Below are 14,640 nucleotides of genomic sequence, written 5' to 3'. Positions count from 1 at the left end.
GTGCACCTAGAGCTGTCCTGTTCTTCTCCAAATGAAATGACACTGCCCAGCAAACAACCAATATATTTGCACCGGCTGCTTTGAGAAGAGTGTATCTTGCAGTACTGTCTGGACTGGGTCTTTCTGAAAGCTGAAAAATTTGGGATTCTATGGCCTTTCAACTGCTGAATTATAAAGAAAGCATCTACCCAGGGATAGGCCTTGGAACAGAAAAATGATCCACCGACACAAAATCTGAGACTTAAAAACTGTTGGAGGGATGAAACAAAGGGAAAAACTCCTCTGATGGGGAATTGCATCTTACTTTTTCAGGCTTTTCCCTTGGCCTCAATGACTTAAACACAGCTGTGATGGCATAAATCAGCTGCACCATGTAAACACCTAAATTTTCTTTGTGTCTTGTTGCTACACGAACTTTCCCAAAGCCTGTGTACCAGCACAGCCACTTTACTGTTTTGAGAACACTGGATATCTCTAAGCCATCCTGGCATCCAGTCCAGGAGATATGCTGTGGACTTAGGCCCATTCTGGAAAGGACATTTTTGGCTGCTACATTTGGGCAGCTGAGGTATTAAAGAAAATGAAGATCTGCATCCACTTAGTGCCAGCTTTAGTCCCCGATGACGCGAGATGTGTTTCCGCTGAGCATGCTGCCCTCTGTTAACTGCGGGTATTTAGGAGATTTTTAAATACAGTATTATATCCCTAATTATGCAAAAATGGTTCAATCTGGCATTTTTCATCTGGAATTATGCTCGATCATCAAATCCTGCCAAATACCTTCTTAGAGCGAGGGAGGCTGGTGCATTTGGGTTGCCCTCTGCAGAGAGGAGGATCCTGGCCTTGAGGCCAAGGCTCCCAGCCTTGGGCAGGATGAGCAGATGTGGATGCTGCTGGAGTGGCTCTACCCATGTCCCTTTCCACCACGGACAGCAGGTACAGCTACAGGCACCTACCTTCCCTCACCCATGTGGTCCCAGTGTAAACATTTATGTTGTTGGAAGCTTCCCAAGTAAGGGGAGTATTTTTATTTGTCCATGGGGTTCCTTCATGGCAGCGCTTCCAGAGAGGTTCCTCCCAACCCAAGTGATTCCATGAAGAAGGGAAAGGAGAGAGTGGCTTGGAGAGAGGACTGATGTGGCAGCTACAGTAATGACCTGTGAAGAACATTTGTACCTTCCTCCTCCAATACCCTTCTCCTCTGGCAAAATCACTGTACACCAGGAGTGAGTCATTGTGGGGATAACTACAGCTGCATGATGCTTTGTATATTTAATAATGTATTTAATGTAGCTACAATTCAGATCACAAATACCCTTTGTGATGGTGTGACTACTGCCTAAAAAACATCCTGATGGGCTTGAGGTAATGCTATTTCTAAAAGAATCCAGCTTTTAATTACTTCGGAACACCACATAAAATATTGTTAGTCAGCCATACCTGGGCACCATCTACATGCAGTGGTCTCCAGGAATGCGTGGTTACTGCAGGGGTACGCCTGAAATCTTGCAAGGAATCTTTAATGTCCCCATTGTGACCTGCCCCTCAGGTACTGCTTGTTGGTTCAGAGCCTCTGTAGGCTTCACTGCTCTGTCTGATTATTTTGATCAAGACCTGTTTTCCTGTTGTCTGTCCCCTGACATATGTGCATCAATTCTCAGCTATAAAGAAATCAATCCCATAATTTTCACTCAAATCTCCACATCCTACTAAGCCTTGCACAGCTTCTTAGAAGTTAATTAATAGTTGAGTAAAAGGGGTTTACAGTACAGTATATTTTGGAGAATAAATATTCTTAAGTGATCACTCTGTAAGTAATTGGACAGAATATTTCTATTACAAAAAGCTTTTACTAGGAAACTCTACTGTAATGCTAGTTCTGTTTTGCAGTAGGTCTGTAACTGCATGTCAGGGATGTCAGCTAATGTGAAGGTGGGTGATCACAAAACTACAGAACTAGGCCTTCACAGTGCTTCTTACAGCTTTCAGAAAATAATTTTCTCTTTTTTGTTTTTCTTTGAAAAGAAGAAGACAGTCAAAGCATCTTTTTGCCAAATACACAGCTTTAAAACTTGGTTTTCTTGGCCATAATTTATCCAGTGCTGATTCTGGCTTGGATTCTCTGTGTTTATTTTTGAGGAGTAATAATTTTTTCAACATAGTTCCCAGTGGCTCTTGCACAGAACTCCTGGAGTAGGAGGTGTAGCTCTAGAGAGTCAGCTTCTGCAGGATTTTTGTGCCTTTGAGTACCAGAAACAACACCCAGGAAAGCAATAATGAACAAATCTCTAACTTTTAATGCCTTCTTGCACAAGTAACTACCGCATTTCAGCATGTGAACAGCTGCTGAGGTAGCAGAGAGTGTGCACTTGCTGCCTCTTCTCATGTGTAATCAAAAGGTACAAATGATAAGACATCTTTCCTATCTTTCCAAACTGGATCACTGGGTTAATAGAGTTTTGAAAATGTGCTCTCCTAACTCATGCCTTTAATATCTCAGCATCCATCTAGATTTTAATACTGTCATATGCTCATGATATGTGTGTCTGTCATCTGCTTGCTCTGAGGATTTTCTCCCTTAGTTGAGGAAATAGTTTGCAAGATCAAGATCACTGCTGAATGCAGGATGATGCTGTGACTGGCAACAATTCATCTTCATTTGAACACTAAATATTCCAATTCACTAGCAAATGAAAGGCTTGAATTAGGATAGCAACTTCGTGACTGTTCCAGGAAGGGTTTGAAAAGGCAATATTGAGCTGTGCTTTACACAAATTTGGTTTTTAAAAACTGGCTGAGCTTTTGAAATTTCTTAGTCTGGTACCCATTCTCTGGACTCTTGTGTCTTCTGGTTCCATGGGTTTGACTGAGACACTCTTGTACGGGTAGTGTTTGCACTGCTTCCTTCCTGGGTTTGGGTGTATTCTTTTTGATAGTGATTCAGCAGAAAATTCTAGGTTTTAGTGATGCTAGAGAAAACTTAAGGCATCATTTGGGGGAGGAGGAATAGGGGAAACAGTTACTGAACTGTATTTGCTGTTCTGTCAAAAGAGATAAATCTTCTCTCTAGATTACAGATTGCTAAAGTTAGGTACTTAATTCAAGGGACTTGAGATGATCTGTTCTCTAGGCAAACATGTCCTTCTCATGGGCCATTCTAGAGGAAGCCATGTCGTGATGCTGTCAGACAGTTCATACAGGTGGGGCTGGATCCCTTCCCTAGTGCTTTCCTGAACAGCACTGCTGAGACATTATGACACAAAACATTAGCTTGACTCATTGATTTAAACATTAAATGCTTCTTCCTTCTCCTCATACCTTTTGGGTCCAAGTGCTCTGTTGCTTTTCTCATCTCAAGTCTGGGCAGGGTGGGCTGGCACACTGTTACCCCTAATGGTGTGGCATTTCCTGATCTGATCATGGGAACAGGAAAAGTTGCTTTGTTAACTAGTGTGCTACCCCTTTGGGACTGGTAATCAGGATCTTCTAAGGAGGTGCCAGATGCTTGATTTTCTGAGCAGCAGGAGTGCAGATTTCATGTGAAGAAGGACTTGGTCTTCCTTGCCCTGCAACAGCAAGCGCTGAATGGCCACAACCTCATTTTGTTCATTTAAGATGTTTTTGAATGTACTTTTTCTCTGCCTCCCCTCTTTCTGAGAAACAGGCTTTACTGTGCCTTTGCTATTAGGGATCCTCCTCTCCTCTAAGTACATCTCTCCCAGAGAGATCACAGGATCAAGCCAACCCCTTTTTCTCATGTAATACAAATCCCATCTAGTCCAGGTAGTCAAGATTCCCAAGTGACTTTATGGGCAGTCTGTGAGAGTGATAGGTCGTAGCTGTCACTGTAGTTAGCAGAATTAATTACCCTCTCTTTAAATGGAAGGCAGTTGTTCTCCCAACCAGCTCCTTTAAATCTTCTCTCAGCCTAGAGCTTGGCAGCCAGGCCCCAGCCGCTCTGAGGTTTGTGGGATCATGTTCTGACTTCTGTGGGATAATGATTTTTCTGCCTGTATCCAAATGACACTGACAACCAGTTACAAAAGGAAAATGGTAAAGTCATCTGTTAGCTGCTCTCTCTCCAGCAAGATTTACTTCCATCAGGGATTTTTACAGACCAATGTTGTGTCTTTCTTGATGGGATGTGTGGTGGAGGAAATTTATTGTTCTCTTCCTAATAGATAGCTGTAATTTCACTTCAGAACAAGCACTTTATGTGCAAGAAAGAGATTCCATTATGCCCCTACACAGCATTGGGAACATCTGTGACAGTGCGGTATTTGGATTAAAGAGAGTAAAGGCTGCACATCTGCTGCCCTCCTCCCCTATTCACAGAACAAAGTGTTAATCCTAAAGAAAAGAGAGCAATTAGCTTGTAAACCCTTCCTGAACCCACTGGAAGATCAGCCATTTTCAATTAAAGCTTTTCAGCTGGAAAGATAATGGGCTAAAATTTCCAGCTTTAAAAAAAATACTATTATTGACCATGTGGCTTTATTTCTGTCAATTTACATCCTTTATAATTAGCTACCCTGGGATGATTAGGACTGCCTCAAGCCATACCCTGATGCCCTCTCTCTCCCCTTGCAGTGCAAACGGGAATCTGACTTTGTGCTTGGTCTCTTGGCCTGTTGCAGCTATCATGGATCCACTGGTGTTGTCTGGACCCGCGCTGGGGATGAGCCTAAGCAGTATTTGACAGGTTACAGTAACACACGAGTGAAAGGAGAAACCTTTACAGACTGCTGCCAGCGTGCTCTAACTGCTCCCGCGATGGGAGCAGGGAGGCTGATCCCGCGCTGCAAACCTGCAGTAACAAGCAATTTGCAGTCCCTCAGGGAGCTCTGCATGTTCTAAAGCCAAAATACTTCATAGATCACTGCACTCAGCACTCGGGGGTTACCCGGAGCTGTGTGTGGCTCTGCCTTGCCCCAGCTCGGGAGGTAAAACTCGACAAGCTGGAGCGGGAGCCAAGCCGGCAGCTGGAAACGCCTCGCCCCAGAACACGCGTCCGCATCGCCCCTGTCCAAAGGCGTCGGCGTGTTCCAGCGCTTCTGAGCTGGGGACAGCCGGGAGCCTTCCTGAGGCAGCAGGGGAGCCTGACCTGCTTTCACCCCGCGCTGCCCGTGGCGTGGCAGCGACTTTTGGGTCACGTCTGTCTGCTTTCTGTGATCGGCTCCCGCCGTGCTGCTGCTGCCACCGCTGAGCGTGGCACTGGTGCGGCTCGGCGTGGTCTGTGCTGCCCACCCAGCGTGAGGGAGAGCTGGGGCTGGAGCTGACACCAGCCCGTGGCCTTGTCCAGCGCTGTGTCCCCGCTCAGCTGGGCACCCCTGTCTGCACTGCACTGTGATCGCTGCTAGCACGAGTTAATGTCGCCTGTTTTGGTGGCTTTGCTCCCTACGTGCGACTCTGAAGCACAGCCATGCCTGTGCTGCTGGCAGTCTGAGCAAAAACTGAGGAGGAAGACTGACCTTTCAGGGAGCTGCTGGGCCGTGCAGCGTGAGGTGCCTCACATGAGGTACCTCCTCAGCCAAGGACTTCTGAATGAGGTGAGCTCACCGAGATATCTGAATGCAAAACCATCCAGAGCTCTGTCTCCTGGGTGCAATGTGGACTGTGCTTTTTCTGAGTCACCAAAATTATTGGTATTGCTTCTAGGTCTTGGCTGTCTCCCATAAAGACCTTGGCCAGGTCTCACCTAGCTTTGCCTTGTCTCTTCTAGAAGAGTAAGTTGCACAGCATAGATGCTGCATAGCAGCATGCTAGAGCATATATAAAAGCCATTAAAGCTTTTTTTGGTGGAGGAATACCACCTGGTGCTCTTGGGATTTCACTGGCCTTATCATGCTGCTGATACTAATATCATCTTTTGCAGTCCGTGCTTTTCCTGCTATTTCTTTGTTGAAATGCATAGGAAAACGCGTCTTGGAAAATATTTTATATCTGAGCTTGTTAATACAGCACCTTGGAGAGAAGGTGTCTGATGCAACTGAGTACAAATGAAGCCTCATTAAGCAGGAATTCAGTGATTCTCCTGAATGCCCCAGCAATTAAATTTCATCTCGTTTCATATGCAGGTCAGGAGAGTTTGGAAAGAGAATAGAGGCAGCAGAGCAATGTGGCTCTGTACTATGCAAATTAGTGTTAACATGGCATTTCATTTATTGTTAATGCATTGTTACACTGCTACTCATTGAAAAGAAACTGTGTGACAACGGCTAAGACTGATGACCCACTTGCTTATTTTTCCATCTGCATTGGCAGCATTGCCTCTGCAGAGACCAGTGCCAAGATAAATCCTTTGAGGGGAAGATGCAGAGGTTTTTCTTCCCACAGGCAGGAGTGGAGTTGGATACTAAGACGCGTCCTACAGGTTGTAGTGTTGCCTCTCTCTCTGTCTTTTGGGGTGAGATGTGGCATGGCCACATCCCTGCTGGTAGAAGGATCCTCTGCTTGGGCTCAAGCACTGCGTCCTTTTGGATCAAGAGAAAGAATCTTCAGTCCCTACTACTGCAAAGACCTGAGCTCTTGTGGCACATAATGTAGTAAGGGGTTGAGGGCTGCTGATGTGCTTTGCAGCCCCATCCACATGCTCACACCTCTGCTCCCTGCTGTCCTTTGGGCTGATGGAGCAATAAGGTTGTGTCCTGTTCTTGTAGGGCTGCAGTGCTGGTTTCCCATTTTCTCTCTATATCCAAAGGTCTATAGCAGAATGTATTTTCTCTCATCTCAACCTGTATCTTGATTGTGTTGGAGCTTGCTTCACCTAAATTGCCCATGCATAGTGAAGAAGGAAGGTGGATGCTGGCCAGCTGCTAACAGACCCATCACTATTTTCATTCTGGGTGACATGAATAAAATATAAAGAAGAAACAGCATTTTTTCTGAAGAGGAGAGATCACGAACAGGCCCTTTCAGGGCAGCCACTGGTGCAGATATTGAAGTGCCAAGTGCAGCTGCCACACACTCACTGTGGATTTGAGTGGTTTAATGACCTTAAAACTGGTAATCAGTCCCATCGTTGAAAAGCTTAGATGCTTACTTGCCCTCCAGTTTTTTTTCTGTCAACAAACTGCTGTCATTCCAGTGTATGGATCACTAAAAGCTGGGAAGATGGGAGGTATTAGGTATTTTGTTTCCTCCAGTGGTATGGAATGTGTCTGCATGGTTCCTCCAATCACACACATGCTTGCGGATTTTACCAGCGTCACAAGGCTGTGGGATACCAGCCAGCCACATTGCTATGAGAGATTTGAGGGGGGTAAAAAGAAAAAACCAATTAGGAGAATCCCCAGAGGCATGTATTTTGCCTAGAAAAAGTACTTTTTCTGTATATAAGGCCACAGAAGTAGAGATAAATAGGAGAAATATGCACTGAAAATGTTGAACCTACTTTCAGATGCTGTGCATGCAACTTCCAGAGCTCTGCTGCTTTTGGACCAGGTCATAAACTCCCACCTTGCCCTGGCCTGGCTGGTGGTTGCTGCTGTATCATTAACCTTGTGCTGTATTGGTTATTGCTGTGTCTTGTCAAGCTCATCCCCATTTGGCTTAAAAAAATCATTGTAAAGCCAAGATTCACTTTTGTTGGGATGACCTTTGCTAACAAGGTCCCTAAATGAGCTCCTTTGTATCATTAGAGCTGGCTGGGGAATAAAGGACCTTGTACTTTGCTGCAGCCTATTTGTCTTCCACTATTTCTCTTATCAGTACTGGGGTCCCCAACCCCAGTGTGTCCTACTCAGATTACCCAGAAAAATGTGCAGGAAGCATTTTATTGTGCCCTGGTGGTGGAGGGCATGGATGGGGCTTTTGGAAGTACCTTTGCTTTGTAAGGTAACTACTCTGTCTCAGTGTAGTGCATGTGTGCATGCAGCATGGGTTCTAATTGCTTACTGGATGGGTCAATTTATCTTTCGGTGTTCATTACCCATAATAAATTAATGTTTAGGACTGGCTGGTGGAATTTGCACTTAAAGAAAAGAACAATCAAGGGCTTCTTCCTCTGGGTTCATTATTAAGCTGTTTAAATACCCTTAAAGATTTTTTCTTTTCAAGTCCCTTCTCCATTTGCCATAAAAATATATTGATGAAACAGTGCATTGCATTTTGGGATTGTATGTAAAAATCAGGGCATCTGCTTAGACCAGAGATGAGGCCTGAGGCTGATATGCAGTTGTCTGGGGTTTCTAAATAAGCACAACTATGTAAAATTGGAGCAGATGAAATGGAGCAAATGTGCAGCCAGTGGGTAGCTGGGTAATCAGCTGTGAAGTCTCTTCCACCAAGAGGGTGATGGGTCTTCCTTTTGTCCCTCCTTCTCCTCCCTATCTGTTGCAACCAAAAATCAATCAAGAAGGGTGTAGGCTCTCCAGACTTCTTGATTTTGTGCAGACATGCTTAGAATTCCCAGGAAAAAACTGTCTTTCCCAGTAAGACAACTGGAAACACTGGCTCTGCTGTGCCAGAAACAAGCCTTGAGAGGGTGGGTGAGCAGGAAGATGAGTCCCTGGCCCCAGGGGGACTTTGATGTGCAGGCGTGTATTATTAAATGGAAGAAGTAGGATGAGAAGAAGGAGATGGCAACAGAAAATCTTAATTTAACATCTGAACTAAAAAAAAGTAGAAAGCATCAGTGTCAGTCTCTTCTGAACCTTCCCTAACCCAAAGCAATTTCTGTTGCTATTAATATCATTTTATATGCGGTTGGAACTTTGGTGTTTCTCTGCATTCTCTAAGTGCATGTGGTTGGGGGTTTTTCCTCATCGTTTTCTTGTAGCTCACTGTTCATTATGTTCATTCAGCTGCCTTCAGAGAGTCTCCTGAGACTTTCTAATGTGGAGTGATGTAAAATTCTCCCTGTGTTCTCCACAGCTCAGAGCATGTTCAGTGCTAAATTGTTCATATCAGGATCTTGTGTGAGCATTCCACAGTCCTGTGGCTTCTGATAAGGATACTTTTGGATGTAGTTAAATAAGTAATGGTTACAAACACCCATCAAACATTGGACTAAATAATGGATATTCTGAATAGCCTATGATATTCCCTCTGCTGTCCTCCCTGTCTTGTTTGCATAAGAGTGTATTTTGTAAATGTCATCCCAACCAATTTAGGCCATGTAAGGTTTGCAGCATCACTCTCACCAAGGTTCTGGGAGGATCTGTAAGTCAGCTTTGGGGAAATATGTATGAGATTCACAAGCAGGACAGGATGTGTTGGGTACAAGAAGTGCTAGACCAAGCGCTACTACATGTCTGCACACATAAGGGTACATACTCCTTACTTAAAACAAATGAACATTACTCAAAGGGCAGCCTGTTTCTGAGAAGAGTAAATGCCCATTTCTCTAGAGTGGGTGCTTGTTCACTGGCATCACCAATTCAGTTGTATGGATGAGAGCCATGAGCCTGCACGGATGGATGCTTCCAGTAGGGACCACCCAGAAGCTCATGGACTGTCTTCAGCCTGTGCTGTCCTCTTGAGCATTGAGTGGGGGTGCAAGAAAGCATTCCCTAAACCTTCTTTCCACCTTTAATGGTAATAGAAGATCAGAATATGCCAAAAAAACCCTGATCCTTTTTGTTTTCTTTTTTTTTTTGCCTGTAGAAAACAAGAAATTTTTAACATCCCACCTCTGCAAAATTAACTTATTTTAAAAACCCTACATTCGTAGGTGAGGCTTGTATGTAGTTGATATTGCCAGAGCATTTTGGAACGCTGCTAAGTCTGAGAACACAAGCTTAAAGTTCATGTCAAGAAGGTACAGGACAATGCACAGACTGTTCCTGAAACATCAAAGCTCTACATACTGCTCCTCGAGTTGGTCACCATAGCTTAGGTTGATGCCTCACACTCTTTTATGATACTTACACATTTTGATGCCATGCCGTATGTTTTTGGACTGCCTTGTTTTGTTGGGGTGTGTGGTATATCCTTTCCTTTCCCCATTAGAAACTCAAGCTGTTCACTTCAACTGGTTTTAATGCAGTGCCACCTGAAACATGAAGAAAGTGTGTTTGTGGATTTTGGCCAGAAACCATAGAGTAAACATCTTTATCCTCTCCAGGCTCCTGGTGCACTGGTGTCTTGCCAAGCAGCTCAGCAAATGCCACCAGCAATTCTGGGCTTCAAAAGCCCAAATGCATCTTCTTTCTCACCAACATGAGAGGAATGGGGTAGCTTCAGCCAGTTTTCATCCACAAAAACCAGCACCTTCAACTGTGTATTAGACCCGTCCTCTCAAACGCTTTCTTTGTGCAGCAGATAACCTGGGAAAATTTTTATGGTGCTGTAAATACAAAGCATTATTTTAATTTTTTCTTTAAAACTCCATTTTGGACACACCCATTTCAAGGCATCCAAAGCAATGGGCTATTCTCAAATTAGCAGCTTCTCGTATTTGTGGTGTGACTGATAATGTTTTTTTTTTCCTTTAAGATGAAATTTCTCTGCAGCAAAAGCATTAATAGCTGTGTGAAAAGATTTCTAATTATAAATTTTGCCTCAATTACTAATTAAGTCTATTGTCAGACTGAATAACTTATTTTAAACAAATTATGGACCAAAATATCTCTTTTGTAAGTAGTTTTTTATTACTTAGTGATTTTATTGCTTTTGTATAAGTTATCCTCTCATGAAACAGCTGAGTTTGAACCACAAAAGAGATGCTGCTGCATTTCAATCTGAACAAGGACTCTGGCATTCAGCTGAAACCCAGTTATCCTCCTCCACACAGAGTTAGGGCTCCCAGGTCTGTAAAAATTTCCTGCTGGCACATTCAGATGTGTTTAATTCCTTTTGATTTATCCCGATTTCTTTCTTAAGGAAATAAGACTTAACCTTGCTGCCTCTCCATGACCTTCCTTCTAAATTTGTGACCTTTTGGCTACTTTCAGACAAATCTAGTAGCAGTCTCAGCCATGACTGGACCCTCATACAAAAGTGTAGGTGCCTTTTGTGCCTTAGTCCATGCTCATCTTGATCTCTCTTCACCGTTTGCAGGTATAATCTTGCTGTTATAGATGACAGCATTTCTCAAGGCAATAGGGTGACTATGGAGAATGCTGCCATGAGCTGGTTGGCACAGTTTGCATCTCACAGCTTGGCTGAGAAGGAGACCTGCACAGTGCTGGAGGGAGGATCTGACCCTGTGCACACCCTTACAGCCAGGGTGTTGGCATACGCTGCATGCTCTGGATCTTCAACACAAGTCAGCCAACTTTTCCATTTTAATAGTAAAGGAAGGAGACGCTGCTTTACTGCAACCATTTCTTCCCAGGCCAGTGCCCTTTCCCCACCCACAGTGCAGGGCCAGCAGTTTCGAGGGAAGCCATGCAGCATCTTGTCCTGGAGGGCCAAACTCCCCGTGACCAGCTGGGTCCCAGCACTGCTCACAAAGCCTCCTCTCACCAAAATCTCAATACGGGACTTGCTCACCTTTTGCCCCTGCTGATTCCTCTGTCCTTCTTAAGAAAGGGTTAAACTGAGTTTTCAGCAAACGCCGTAGGGAGGACACAAGACTGCAGCCTCATATTCCCTTACGAGCACCGTGTGTGTGTGTTTGGGAGGCAGTGTAATGCTTTGACAGCAGTTTGACATTGCCTTGAAAGGTGCTGGAGGCTCTGCAAGCACTTGCCAAGAGGGGGTGGGGGAGAGGAAAGTGTGTCAGGCAACACTGCAGTCGCAGCCTCTTCTTGTGCTCAGCCCCGCTGCTGCTGCTGCTGCTGCTGCTGCTGCAACTCGGCGGCTGCTGCGCGGCTCCGCTGCCGGCCAAGTTCTGGCGCTGAGCGCGGCGCGGGGGCAGCGCTGCTCCGCCGCAGCACCGCCTGCCCGCCCTCCTCCCGTCTATGCCTTTTTGTATTCCCCCACCCCCGCCTGAAATGCCCATGAAAGCCACCAAGGGGCTCGGGCGGGAAGGGGCCAGCACATCTCCGCGGGATGATGCCCGCTCTCCGCCGGCGGGGCGCGGGGTGGAATTCCACCGGGAATGAAGTGCTCGCTCGACATTTGCTGCGTCTGCCGGAGCGTCAGGGTTCAGTGGCTGCCTCCCCTTCAACCAGCTGTTCCGGTTAATCACTGCGCTTCTAACTTTTGCTGGGCAATGCCTGATGGCCAGCGGAGCCGAGAGAACTAGCACGGGATTTTTAGGACCTCATAAAAAAACCCCCAAAACATAGCCTTCATTTTCCTATTTCTACACAGGACTGGCGAGCCGCACGTTAAACAGCCGTGTAAAGATATTTCTTCCTAAAGGACTGTCACATTTCTGAGTCCTCGCAAACTGGAGAGCCCAGGAGGATTTGTGTTCGATCTCGCTGCCGGAGAGTGCGGGAGCCGCGTGTGCGCTGCAGCCGCGCTCGGCGGCGGGAGGCAGCCCGGGCTGCCTGGGCAGGGATTCCAGCGCGGGCAGGGAGAAAGAACGGAGCGGCTCTTACAGTTAGTTGAATGATTTGATAGATAACAGCAGACATGCTTTGTGGACTGAAAAAGGATTTGCAGTCAGACTTTGGTGAGTGAGCCTTGTCTGTATTTTTTTTTTTTTTTCCCCTTGTCCAGTAGTTTACTTTCGTTTAATCTGATTTTCTTTAAGCGTCTTTAATATCATTAACAGTTTCATGTAATACTTTCAAAGTGGTTTTACAAATCCAAACCGTGGCCTGCAAACTTAATTACTTTGATTTGTGAAATATATCTTTGCTTCTCTGTAACGAATTTCTCCCTGTGACCACTGGAGAGTACCCTTCAGGCTGCCTTCCCCTCCACCTGGGAGATTGGCAGTCACAGGGGCTGTTCCTATGGTACCTCAGATATCGTGGAGCCTTTACAGCAGTTCTGGCTTTTCAAAAAACAAAATGTAAATGCAGCTCCTTGTTTTCCAGGATCAGTGTGTGAATGGTCTGCGCATTTAGCAATGGTGATTAGGGGGCTGGGAAGGAAGAGGGAAGAAGGGACTCTGCTGAATGTGGCAGGATCACTGCCATTGCCCCCCTGTCCCCCCTATAATCCACTATTATCTTGTCTAATAAATATTTCAGCTTTTGCTAGAAATCTGCCATGTCCATGAGCTGCTACCCCTGTTTTAGATATCTGGGGTGAGCAGTTCACTGCTACTGTGGAGTTAAAAAAAAAAAAAAAAAAAAAAAAAAAAAAAAAAAAAAAAAAAAAAAAAAATCATCCATTTCATTTCTGCAGAAGAATAGGTAGATGAGTGTAGAAGGGCACCTTTAAAAAGGGCAGACATGAAATTCCAGCCCCAGTCTTTCCAGGATGGACAGGCTCTTATATTTCTGAGTGCCATATCCTGGTACTTTGTTGCATGCTGTAGCTCCGCTTGTTGCAGCTGAATGTGCTGCATGGAGCTTGTCTTCCGCTCTGATGCAAGCATTTCCCTTCTGAAAGCAAAGACGACGGAGTTGGAAGTACAGAGGAATTTATGGTTTCTGAATTATTTTGCGCTGCCTGAAGTGATGTAGTGAGGCTGACTTCGTCCTCTCCTTGGCATCAAGAAGCCCTAAAGCGTGAACCTCACTTTGGAAAATTGTTTTCCCTCCCTAAATCTGGGGGTAAGATGAACCAGGTGGAAAGCATTTTAGCCTGGATGGTGACTGGAGGCAATGTCCACCTACTGTACCAGCGCAGCAAGGAAGCATTTTGGGGGCCTAATCTGAAGCTGCCAGAGACACGTTGATGAGTGCTGATAGGCTGAGGGAGCCTGGGTGTGTGACTTAACAGGGCAGGAATGCACTTGTTCCATGGAAAGATCAAAAGACAACTTGGCAGAATCTCACACTGCTTTTGGGGTTGAGCCAGGAACTGGGTCCTGGTTTAGAGGTGGCTGACACTGAGTGTGCTGGAGGGGTCTCCTTGATGCCACTAGCCACTGAGGGGGGTCATTTGTGAAGCTCTTCCAACGTGACACCAGAGACATCTGGTGCTTCAAGATGGCTGTGTTGTTGCAAATGGTGATGTTGTGTGGATGCTGGGTGATCAAAGGAGAAATTTCCTGATGTCAGCCCCAAATATTTCTTGAGAATCTTGGGCCAGTGTTGTGTCATGTACAAGGGAATGGTGCAGTCACTGCGTGGTTGAAGAAGACTTTTTTACCCTGGTATGAGACCCTCACAGCTTATGCTTGTGGTACTCCTGAGGACCAAGCCCATGCTTTCATGGGAATGCTTTCTGGAAATCTGGAATGGAAACAATGAAGGGAATTGCAGTCTTATCACTCATTTTAGCATTTGAGGTCGAATAGGCAAAACTAAATGGATTGTTTCAAAGAAGCACCCAGACATTTCAGAAGTGCTTTTTGGGCCCACCACCATTAGGATATCAGTGATTTCTTTTCTTACCTTCAGTTGCTTTCAGAAGTTTTTGATGGGACATTTTAATAATATTTTTTTTTGTGTCCTTCAGAATGGAAGGGACAGAAAATGCAAAGTAGCAGTTATATTTTATGGGAGGTGGTGTTTATTTTCTATTTAGAGTGGGTGGCTCTGCTGATAGCAGCGTGATTGTGTTTCCACAAGAGTCTTTGTAATCCAGCTGTTGGAGTTGTTGCCTGAAATCCTTTATGACCTTTCTGGAGTCCAGGAACATCCTCTATGTTTTGCTCTAGGAAACTTCACATTCAGTTAGTTGTTA

At 45.2% G+C, this 14,640-nt stretch overlaps 1 protein-coding gene across 6 annotated transcripts in view; it reads left to right on the top strand.

Moving 5' to 3' along the window:
• GRIP2 (glutamate receptor interacting protein 2) overlaps positions 1 to 14,640 on the top strand; it is a 267,965-nt gene that overhangs the window by 172,820 nt on the left and 80,505 nt on the right. Inside the window, exon 1 of one of the 6 annotated variants that reach the window (XM_040076225.2) lies at positions 12,372 to 12,508. The exons of the other annotated variants lie outside the window; for them this stretch is intronic. Within the exon in view, the coding sequence (XP_039932159.1) occupies positions 12,469 to 12,508 (40 nt within the window). The 5' untranslated portion in view covers positions 12,372 to 12,468. Of the gene's footprint in view, positions 1 to 12,371; positions 12,509 to 14,640 lie in introns of those variants that run through there. 6 annotated transcript variants of the gene reach the window in all.

Source organism: Hirundo rustica, chromosome 12 (genome assembly GCF_015227805.2).
Source record: "Hirundo rustica isolate bHirRus1 chromosome 12, bHirRus1.pri.v3, whole genome shotgun sequence".
In the NCBI taxonomy this organism is placed as follows: Eukaryota; Metazoa; Chordata; class Aves; order Passeriformes; family Hirundinidae; genus Hirundo; species Hirundo rustica.
Note: the sequence above shows the minus strand (reverse complement) of the source record. Positions and strands in the feature narration are given on the sequence as shown.